Genomic DNA, 11,691 nt, shown 5'->3' with positions numbered 1-11,691 from the left:
AAGAGAAGAAGAAAAGGAAAGAAGAAAAGAAAAAAGAAAAGAAGAGAAGAGAAGAGAAGAGAAGAGAAGAGAAGAGAAGAGAAGAGAAGAGAAGAGAAGTCAGTGATTGATGCTGAGATAGGTCCAAGAGAGAGTGTGGTAACCCTGGGGAGACCCCTAAAATGACAGCCAAGAGAAGCATGGTGTCTCGTCCTAACAACAACTTCCTCCAGCCCCAGGAGCAGCAAGCCAGCCAGCATAGTGTCCAGGGCTGTATCACCCTCAGCCCCATGGCCACTCTGACCTTGTCAAGACTCTGATGTGTTGGTGGAGAATTGGTTTGTTAAGGTAAGACACCCAGCATGGCCTCTGCTCCTGCAGGGCACTGAGGACACTCCTGGAGGCTTGGGTGAAGGCCCTGTGCTGACACATTTAATGTCTTTGTTCCTGGCTGGATGAGAATCCAAAGGGGTAGCTGTTTGTTTTAAATATCAAATATTTTCCGATGTGCCCTACACGCTCCCTGCACACCAGCGTGCCAGCAGGAAACTCCAAAGCACAAAGGAGCGGAGGCCAGGTCTCAGGCTGGGTGGAAGAGCCAGAGACAGCAGCTCAGGTAGGGGCTCAACAGCTGGCACCCACAGCTATTACTGCCCCTTCCTTTGGGGGTCGCTCTTAGTCACTCACTCGGCTGTCTCCAATGTACCTGTCTCACCTTTGCCAAGGTTTGAGGGTAATCTGTGGCGAGGCCAGCTCCACTATTCTGATAGTCACAAAAAGCTACTTGACCAACAAGAATTATGTCTATATTCCAGACAGAGGGGGAAGGATACAGCCATGGCCAACTTAGTCCTTTTGTTCTCTGTCACAATTTTTTTTTTTTTTTTTAAATCTAGCTTTCCCAGAAGCCTAACCTAATTAAATACCACTGACCAGAAAGAGGCCACATTGGCATGTGGGTGTAAAAGCCTATAGACATTTTAAATGAGCCCCACAGTCAGCCAAATAGGCCAGTACAGAGATCGAGTGAGGAGAGGCATGGCCAGGCAGCCATGGGGTCTGAAGGTTCCAGACATCCATTCATGTTTTGATTTCAGTCTCCGTAGCAGTTCCCACTTGGTCACATGTTGAGCAAAAATGCCACCCCAGGCCATTTACTAATCACACGGCATGACCCAGCTCCCCTAAGAGGCTCAGCACAAGACAGGCACTGAACAGACTCACACCTGCCCAAGCCTTACTCCCTACCAGAATCACTGGGGTTTAGAGTTGGTTTCCATCAAGCCACACGGGCAAAAGACACGTCTTGATGAATTATAAAAGCATGGCTGGGGGTGAGGAGTCATGGCTCAGTGAACCAACACTGGCTGCTCTTGCAGAGGACCCAGATTCAGTTCCAGCACCCACATGACTGGTAATGGCCTGAAGTTCAGTTCCAGGGAATCTGATGCCCTCTCCTGGCCTCCATGGGTACTGCATGCACCTGGCACATATACATACATGCAGGCAAACACATATACATAAAATTAAAATAAATCTTTTTAAAATAGGAAGAAAGCATGTCTGGAATGCAGTGCTTTCTAGGAATCAACATGTCTTAGATGTTGACCCCAGGGGCCTTTTATGACCTTTGCTCAGCAGTCTTTTCATAAGCATGGGTCAGGGGTCAGGCATAATCCTCAGGTCTTAGAGATAGATGATTGGGAGAGTTCAGGGTAATTCAAAGCTTCATGGTGAGTCTGAGGCAAAGCTGGGCTACAAGAGAACTAGAGGGAGGGAAGGACGGAGGGAGGGAGGAAGGGAGGGAAGGATGGAGGAAGGAAGGAGGGAGGATGGGAGAGACAGAGAAAGAGACAGAGAGCGCAACTAATTCATGGCCTGCCTGCCTTCTTCAGGCACAGACCCTAGGACTGGGGAAGCAGCATTTGCCAGGCACTAAGGCTAATTGCATGGCCTCTTCCCCCCCCCCCCCTTCCTAAAACGGAACCCTCAGGTCTTTCAGAGACAACTGATTTAAAACAAGTGTAACAGTGCATTTTGTGCAGCTCAGAACACCATGTGACCTGGTGATAGCCGTGAGAACCCTTGCAGGGATTATGAGGAAAAACAAAACAAAACAAAACAAAACAAACAAACAAACAAAAAAACGCTTTCCTGAGACAGGAAAGAAATGCAGAAAAACAGTCTTCCGTTTCTTTTCTCCTCCCCGACCTCAGACGCAACACACAGAACAGCAGCAGCTGGCCTGGAGCGACGTGGCAATAAAGTAGCAGTTTTGACCACAGAGTGGTAGGAATAGAGATGAGGCTTGTGATAGGCCTGGGTCTGATCCGCTGCCCATCCCTTGGCCATGGCCATAATATCTCAGCACTTGCCTTAGTGTGAATAAAATCAACCGCATTTATTCAAGGGTCTGTTAATTAGGTCTCAGCCTTTTTCTGTTTTCTTTCTTTCTTTCTTTCTTTCTTTCTTTCTTTCTTTCTTTCTTTCTTTCTTTCTTTTTCTTTTTTTTCTTTTTTTTTTTTCTTTTCTTTTTTTTTACCAAGTATACCTTGGAATAGAAAATACGGTAAAAACTGAGCAACAGGCCCGTTACCCTCTGCAATCCTCAAAGTTTATGTAAGAGACACAGCTGGTTGACAAGGAATAGGTGTGGCCACTACACAGACTGTCTCAGGCTAATAGAGGATGGAGACCAGGAGGGAATCTTTAAATGAAGTCACTAATAGCAAAGCCCTTCTTTCTAACTTCTTTGAACTCAGCACAGACTCTCCTCAGGTGACTGCCCAACCCCAGCCCTCCTAGTACAGAGCAAACAAGGCCAGGACTGAGGGTTATCTTTCTCCAAGACTGTGGTGGGGACCAGACCCACATATCCTTTATTCTTCCAAGACACCTGAAACCTTCCTACCTTCGGGGTTCTCCCCTGTGAGATTGGTCAGGGTGGACGAGACTCAGCCCCTCTTGCGGGAGGACAACACAGGACATCACATTGGCCTGCAGCCTCTTTGGGCAGGTTGACCATTAATAATTCACCCAGCAGAGAAAGAGATGCTGGCTTACGAACTTGTCCCAGCCTGACACAGGGCTCGGAGCAGGCTGCTTGATAGCCCTCAGAACCCGACTGTCAAATTTAGATATTAGCATATATCAGTCATCATAAGTAAATTATTCTAAAAACAGAACCACGGCTGCACTGCGGGTGACTTTCAGTGTTCGCCAGCAGAGGCATCAGGAAGATACAAGGCCAAGTAGACCTGGAACAGTGAGGGCCCAAAGAGCATCCTGCCTTCTGTCCCTGGTGGTTTTGTACCTCCAAAGGGCAGCTATACATGCTCTTGTTACCCTGTTGGGGAAGACTATTTTAAGCCTAATTAGCAGGAATTTTTTTTCAGAATGCAAATGCTTTTCATTTAGACATAAAACAAAATGCCACGACATTTCCTCCACCCATTTATCACAAACAAGTTAATTACTGTGTAACAAATCTCTCCCGCTAGAATGTGAAGGTCCGGGCTGCCGGTGAGCTGACTCAGGCATTGAGAGGAAGCCACAGCCCGGCCGGTAATAGCTCATGGCGTGCTCACCGTAAAACCACGACTGGGAAGCTCTGCTTGTCAAATTAAGTAAGGTTAAGCTCTCTCGCTCGGAATAACTCAATTATCAGTAGTCATTATCTATTTAGCACAGAACCTACCAGAAGCTCCGAGCTCTGGGCCTGCTTCTGACAGAGGCTTCCTCACTCTGCGCTCAGAGTGGCAAAGTTTTCTGCACACCCAGCTGTTTCTGCATGTCCTGGCTTGAGCGTGCTGCAGGCCTCCGTTCTCACCTCCATGTGTGCAAAATCATTTCTAAGATGTAAAAACATCCTCACGCCTGATATCTTGCACCTCAAGCTCAAGAGGAAGAAAACAGGGAGCTAGCAGAGGGTGCTGCGGCCGTGGCTGTAACCCACCACCGAGCTTGAGCAGATGAGTGCAGACTCCAGGCCTATATGGATGCCACGCTCTCCTTCGATCCAGGCCTGCTGTATGAAGTCCACCCAGAGCACATCAGGTAAATCCAGGACAGTACCCTCCATGCCTACCAGGACCGGAGTACACAGGATGGGTACACACATGACGCTAGTGTGATCTAGGAAGCATCGCAGAAATATAGAAATGTCCTATCTGCTGCAGACATTCCTTATTAACATTTTTTTTTCTCTCTTGAGTCCCAGGTCATTGGGCATGGCAAGATCTCCATGGGTTTGTTAGGTTCACAGAGGCCTTGTGCCCCAGGGTCAGCGTGGGGTGAGGTGGGGTGAGTCCAGAATGCAGTAATGGCAGGAATGAGCCACATTAGGCTTGGAAAGGTGATTTACCTCATCACGGTCCAAATCAAAACACATATACAGCTCTTGGAGTGTCCTGAACACAGCTTCTCCCTAAGGCCCACCCCTCAGCCAACTGACTAAAGTTTTCTTTCTTTCTTTCTTTCTTTCTTTCTTTCTTTCTTTCTTTCTTTCTTTCTTTCTTTCTTTCTTTCTTTCGATCAGCAATGGTCAATGGCTTCTGCTTCACAACAATAAAACAAAGATCAGGAATGAAAAGTTGGACATTGTCTTCATTCACATAATTTGTAAAGAACAAGAATCTGAAAGATTCCTGCTAGGAGGGGGCATATCCAGCAGGCAGGACCAACCTGGCATTGCAATGGGATGTCGTCTGTGAAGTTTACACCTGAGAACCATAAAACCAAGCCAACACAGACGACACAGACACACACACACACACACACACACTCACTCACACACACACACACACTCACTCACACACACAGGAAAGAAAGGAAGAAAGAAAGAAAGAAAGAAAGAAAGAAAGAAAGAAAGAAAGAAAGAAAGAAAGAAAGAAAGAAAGCTCACAATGGTCCAAGTCTAGGATTTTATATCGAAGTGATCAAAGTGAATTCACAGGCACTCTTGCATCATGCACACCAATGCTGCAGGTCAGATGTGCCTAGATCCTGCAATCTGTGTGCAGGGAAGATCTTCCACACGCCTGTACACACCTGTTCATAGACAGCTGCTCTGTTTCTTAGAACATAAACCTTCTTGGGGTGGGGAAAATAGTCAATAGCCTTAGGGACTTCAGAGCCAATATGGAAATTTACCTTTTAAACCTGTTTGAAAGCCCGCTTCCCTGTCTCCGTGAAAACAGCTCAAACTTCTAGGAAACTAGAGGTCAAGAGCCAGAGCTCCTGGAATGTGAACCCCTAGAACCCAGCTTCTTATCTCCTGCCCTATGAAACCAAAAAAGTTTAATTAGTTTGTCTGGAAAAGGAAAACAGAGGTTTGCAATGAGTTTTCCAGCTGTCTAGTTCCTTCTGCCCCCTGCACACTGCCATTCCAGAAGCTCATGGATGCTGTTCCCCGTGGGTTTCTCTGTCACTGCAGGGGCAGTTGTGAAAGCCACATGCCACATTTGTGAGCAGAACGTCTGTGGGCTTATTTACCGAGCTCCCAACAACATCGTCTGCTTTGTCACGCATTTCAAAGTGGGGATAATTTAAGAGTCCTGCATCTCATACATAAAAATACTCAGAAAGGAAGTCTCCCTGCACAGCATTGGGTGACAGTGTTCCACCCAAATTCTCATTTGTCGTACAGGAAATGATTCACCTCAGTCCAAACTGACAGGCAGGCCTTCAGAATCATTCAGCACATGCAAAGACGGCCCACTGGAACCTCATCGATCTCACAGCCATCTTCCCGCAGAGAGCAGCGCTCCAAGGCCAGCCGAGCCCTTCCACTTCATCCCTCCACCCCTCAAACACCCAACGCTACCTTTGAGTAGTTTCTCTCCTTCCAGGACATTCGGGGAGATCAACGCAGTATAGCCTTCTTCGGAGAAGCCAGCCTTACAGGCCTCTCTGACTGTAAGATCCTCACGGTGGGCCTGGGGATGGAAAGGAGACTGTTAAACCAACATAAGTTCACAGAAATGTAATCCATTTGTCATGGCCACCTCACAAGCCTCTGCCCACGAGCGCAGATAAGGCACCATCTCCACCCAGAGGTGGTATGGGGATCCTCTGGTCTCTGGGGGACTTCAGGTTGTATTGGCCCAGGCTTGGAGGAGTTTCATGAACTGGAAAGCTAGACCTACTTTTATGGGAAGCACAGGGTTAGCTGATGCCTAGACCAGGTACCAAAGGGGCCATATTGGCAAATGGCAGGGGGCAAAGGCAGAGAGGTTCCCAGAAGTGGGTGAGCAGCAAACAGCAGCAGCAGCAGCAGCAGCAGCAGCAGCAGCAGCAGCAGCAGCAGCAGGAGGAGGAGGAGGAGGAGGAGGAGGAGGAGAAGGTATCATCAGTTGTTCACCCATCCACAGGCAAAGCCAGGCCCTTGGAGAGAGAGGGAGCTCTGCTAAGAACCATCTCTCCAGGCTGCAAAGCTCTGCCTTTAGGCTAGGTGAGGAGGAAGCCTCCCTCTGCAGGCCACAGGGGTGGAGTTCCAAGAAAGGGAGCTGGCAAATTCAGTGATTCCAGGGCTGTTTCCAAGCTGAACTGAGAGTGGCCAGTTCTGCCACTAGGCTGCAAGGAGGCAAGGTGCTCCTGTGTGTGTGTGTGTGTGTGTGTGTGTGTGTGTGTGTGTGTGTGTGTGAAGTTCACCCACATAATGTCCTGGACTCTTGCTCACTCTGAAGCCCCCATTTAAAGCCTCGTCAGGAGAAAAGACCAGAAGCCTCTAACAGACCAGAAGGGTTTTCTGTTCCTCTGGAGTCTGCATCTTTAGAGAAAGGAAGGCAATGGCCAAGGGGTTCCACCCAAGCTGCCAGGAACCAAGGGAGATAGCATGTGTCCCCACTAATCCACTCCGCTAAGGAGGAGAAGGCGCACCAGGCTCCCGATCCCTGGTGAGCAAGTGCCGGGAGCCGCGGGCGCAGCCAGCATGCACCCTGCAGTCTCAGCTTCGCCGGCCGCCAGAGCGGAACGCGCCTCCCTGCCGGCCGAGTCCTCCAGCTGCGTGCAACAGCTCCGCCCGGGTTCGACTGGGAGGCCACCCGCAGCCTGCAGCCTGTAGCTCGGGCTCGAGTACCCGGCCCCGGAGGCTAGGAAAGGGAGGGCCGGGTCGGGGGTCTTCCCCGGGCCAAGCTCAGAATGGCATCTGATTCTTGGAGATCGCAGCTCTGAAATGCACTTGCAGCTCGCGGGAGACAAAAGTCGGCCGGGAAAGTTTCTGTTCCCCCGGGGCGTGTTCCCCGCGCAGGACGATAGTCCGGTGGCCTCGGAGCAGCCGGTCGCCAACCCTGGTTCATCGCAGAGATTACCTCGGCGTGGCAGCGAGCAGGCCACCGGACCGATCGGCCACGAGAGGGGGTTCAGGCCACTCGGTCTCCGCCCAGGGTCGCTGCGGGAGCTGCCGCTGAGCCGTTCCGAAGACCCGCAGCGAGCTGGAGTCAACCGGCGGAGCCGGCTGGAGACCGCGCAGAGACTGTGGGGAGACAGCGAGGGTGTCCAGCTCCAGTCCCCGGGCTCAGTGCCTCGCGCTCCCGCTGCGCCCTCCTCCCGATCCCTCTCTAAGTCGGGAGGACCTACTAGACCCCGCGGCTACAACCCGCGCCCCTTAGTCGCCTCCGCCTCCCACCGCAGCCAAGCTCCGCGGCACCCACGGGACCCGGGAGAGCGCCCCGCGCAGCCGACCCGACCCGGCGCGCGGTTGGAACTCGGGATGCGCGACTGCCGGGCGGCGGAGGCGAGTACTACACTACGGAGGGCGGCCCCGGAGCGCAGATCGGGCAACGAGATGGCACCCAGGGTCCCGCCCGCTCAGCTCCACGGCTCCCCGCTCCGAAGCGAGCGGCTTCGCGCAGCGCGGGCAGCGGGTTGAGAAGACAGGGAGACACCAGCTAGCTCCATGGGTTCCCAGATCGCCCGCGAACGGAGAGGCGGCAACTTACCCGGAGCGCGCCCGAGAGCCCGAGCAGCAGCAGCGGCAGCACCGAGCCTGTGGTCATCGTCCCCGCCGCGCCTCCCCGGCGCTCGCCCGGTGCCCGGCTTCCCTCGCCCCGGCGATGCTCCGCCCGCGTCCGCCCTGATGTTCCCCGCACTTGCTGCCCGGGCTCCGGGAGCCAGGCCAAGTGGGCCGGCGGCGCGCTCCCTCCAGCCGGTGCGTCCGCCGGCCTCGCAGCCGCCCGCGCCTCTGTTCCGCGCGCTCGGAACTGCAGGTGAAGCCGAGCGGCGGCCCCGCCGAGGCCCCGCCCCTCCGGCCGGGCCTGACGCGGGCCTTAAAGGAGCCGCTCCCGCTCCCACTCGCTCAGCCGCCTGGCCTGGTTGCTCGCTGGCAGGGCCGTCTCAGTCCCGTGGGACAACTAGAGGCCCGTTTGGGCAGACGAAGCCAGGGAGACGGGGTTTCTAGGAGCAAAGACGGTGTGGACCGAAGAAGACTGTGTAGTCTCTGCCCAGCAAGTTAGATGTCCTTTGTAGATTGTGGGACCCCTCCTTGTGATCACACCGTGATGTTAGGTCAACTTCTTTTCAGAGCCCACAGTGGAGAGTGGACACTTCCTTCATCCCTGTGTCATCTAAGTCTCCGGACACAGGCCTTTGCGATGGCCTCCAGCCCTCTGAACAGCTCAGGGATCAGAAGAGAGGGAGAGGGGAGGGGTCACTCTCCAGCTGGCCCTGCTGGGCTGACCCCTTACAGTGTGGGCCTGGCTCTGGCTATCCTCCAAGGTTTGGGAGGATCCCTGCCCATTCCTGTGTGTGTGCCAAAATGTAGTTAGGTCTTCTGTGAAGGCAAGGAAGAAATCGGAAGCCCCGGAAGGAAGGGACTCCAGTGGGCAGAGCTGTCAGGCCCGTCAGCTCCCTGGGCAGGCCAGCTCCATTTGCTTCGCATGGGCAATTTCCAACACTGACTGCAGGCATTTCTTTAAGCATTGTATTGCTCTCGCGGAAAAATAAGGGCAGCTTGGACTGTGAGTGAAGGCTTCCCTGTCCCTCCCTTGGCTAAGCAATGTACAGAAAAGTGGAATGTTTGCTCAGATGTTTTTCAGATGTTCTTTGTCTCTCTTCTGAGAAAAATCTATGTCCAGAACACAATAGTTCTGGTTTGAGAAGAGTGAATTAAATTGCCCCAAGGTCATAGTTAACTTGAACAGAGAGACCCTTTCCTTCTTGCCTCCCTACCCACCCCCACCCCACAATGGTGGATGACACCCTAGGTCTCCTGACTAGTACTCAAGCCATGGGAAATCAGGGTAACCCAGAGTGCATAGTGGGCTCTGACCAGAGGTATGAGACTGGGTTTAGCTTGGACCACCAAGTATCTGAACACCAAGCCTGTGCCAACCTGGCCCTATGCCACAGACTGTCCCAGTGTTGGTCTGCTAAGGAATGAGAGAGGCCACTGACTTAGCATGGCTGGCCGGGTAGTCTTCGGACTCCTCTGTGTGTCCTTGTCTGGGGAGACAAAGAAACACTCACTCTAGATAGAGAGGTACCCAGACCAAAGCAAGACACACTTCATCCTGCCCACATCAGCTCCTTCATGCTTCTTGTATTGAGATGGCGCCATGGGGGCCACTCCGTGTTCTTAGCCCAGGCCTAAGGCGACAGTAAGTCACCTGGAAGAGCCCCTCCTCTCTCCAGCTTAGGTTCTGGGAAGGCAGCCATGTCAACTTGAGGGACAAGCCATGGTTCCGAGGAAGCAGGTGCCTCCTCGGCACATCTCACTGGCGCCTACAGTTATCTATTTGAGAGCTTTGGCCCTCCAGACATGCGTTGTGATTTCCTGATAGAGCTTACTATCCTAGCATTAACCAGCCCTACTGTGAGTATAGGAGCGTTGTGTAATTTAATCTGCCCCAGGTGTGCAGTTGTGAGGTTCCCTTTTTACAGCCTGCAGAGGGAAGTTTAGAAGGTTCAAATATCAAGAACAGGCTCCCAGCATTAACGCACAGACCCCAGGACCCCTGGCATGGGCAGCATTCCCCAAACTTACTTATTCAAGGCGTTGGCTTAGGCTTCTTACAGGAATCCACGTTTCCAAGAACATGGCTCAGAAACGTTGCAGTAACCCATGCGAGTCCAGCAGAGAGCATTGCTTTGTCAGGCTTGTTCTGAGTGAAGCGGAGAGGGCGTGCTGAGACAGACAAATAGAAAGCGGCTCTTCCCAGGGACTGTCCTAGGCTGTCTCTTACAGTCTAGTCAGTATGACCAAGGGAGCTTGTTTAAAAATATGGGTTCTTGGGCCACTCACCCACTACTCCCTACTAAAATCCATAGAATAACACACACATACACAAACACACACACACACACACACACACACACGAAACCCCACACTCACACACACATACTCTCTTACACACACACTTATATTCATACACACGCACATGCATTCACACTCATACATTCACACTCACATATATTCACACATTCACTCTCTCACACACACTCATACACTCACAGCCACATGCTCACACACACTCACACACTCACATACTCTCTTACACACACTCACACACGCTCATACACATACACACTCATACACACTCATGCTCACACTCACACACTCATCATACATTCACACAATTCACACACACTCATACACACTCACACTCTCACAAACACACTCACACTCACATTATCACAGACATACTCTCTCACACATACTCATACACTCACACACATTCACACACTCATACACACATTCTCACACACACTCATACACATACACACATTCATACACACTTACTCTTACACTCCCACACTCATCATACACTCACACAATTCACACACTCATATATACTCACATACCTTTACACTCACAGTCACACACTCACAGTCACATGCTCACACACACATACACACTCACACACTCTCACACACACTCACACACTCTTACACTCACACATACTCACATGCTCACAGACATACACACTCACATACTCTCACACACACTCATATACTCACATACATTCACACACTCATACACACATTCTCACACACTCTTAGATGCACATACACATTCATACACTCACTGCCACACTTCAAGTCGTCCTTCTACTCAGGAGGAAATATGCAGATCCCTAGTGAAAATACAGATTCCCCAAGCTCTTTCTGCAGCAAACACCACTGCCTTTTCCCTCCCTCCCTCCCTCCCTCCTTTCCTCCCTCCCTCCTTCCCTCCTTCTTTTGTTATTTTAAGACCCAAGTTGGCTTCAAACTGACTGCAATCCTCCTGCCTCAGTCTCCTTAGTGTGAGGATCATTGGACTGAGCCAATATTATTATCTTTTCCTTAAGTTCCTCTTCGTCTCTTAATGCCCATACTAAAATCTATAGTAAAAAAAACTCTTTCCATTTATTTATGTATTTATTTATTCATTCATTCACTTTACATCTCAATCGCAGTCCCCTCCCTCCTCTCCTCCTACTCTTACCTCCCCCTTTTCTCCCACTCCCCATCCCCTTCTCCTCAAAGAAGGGACAGGTCCCCTCCCTAGGTACTAACCCACCTTGGCACATAGCGTCTCATCCTCTCCCATTGAGGCCAGACATCCAGCTATGGGAAAGGGATCCACAGGCAGGCAACAGAGTCCAAGTCACAGACAACCCCCTGCTCCAGTTGGTAGGGACACACATGAAGACCAAGCTGCACATCTGCTACATATCGTAGGAAACCCACATCTTGCATGTTTTTGGTTGATGATTCAGTCTCAGTACATCT

The 11,691-nt window shown here is 51.3% G+C and overlaps 1 protein-coding gene across 1 annotated transcript in view; it reads right to left on the bottom strand.

Moving 5' to 3' along the window:
* The window catches only part of Cdh4 (cadherin 4), a 459,219-nt gene extending 451,058 nt beyond the window's left edge, over nt 1–8,161 (bottom strand). Inside the window, exons 1-2 of the mRNA XM_021192528.2 lie at nt 7,920–8,161; nt 5,804–5,915 (exon numbers count right to left, since the gene is read on the bottom strand). Coding sequence (XP_021048187.1) covers nt 5,804–5,915; nt 7,920–7,976 — 169 coding nt within the window. The 5' untranslated portion in view covers nt 7,977–8,161. The remainder of the gene's footprint in view (nt 1–5,803; nt 5,916–7,919) is intronic.
* Nucleotides 8,162–11,691: the final 3,530 nt, after the last annotated feature.

This window comes from Mus pahari, chromosome 3 (genome assembly GCF_900095145.1).
Source record: "Mus pahari chromosome 3, PAHARI_EIJ_v1.1, whole genome shotgun sequence".
Taxonomy (NCBI): Eukaryota; Metazoa; Chordata; class Mammalia; order Rodentia; family Muridae; genus Mus; species Mus pahari.
This window is presented reverse-complemented; position numbering and strand designations above follow the sequence as displayed.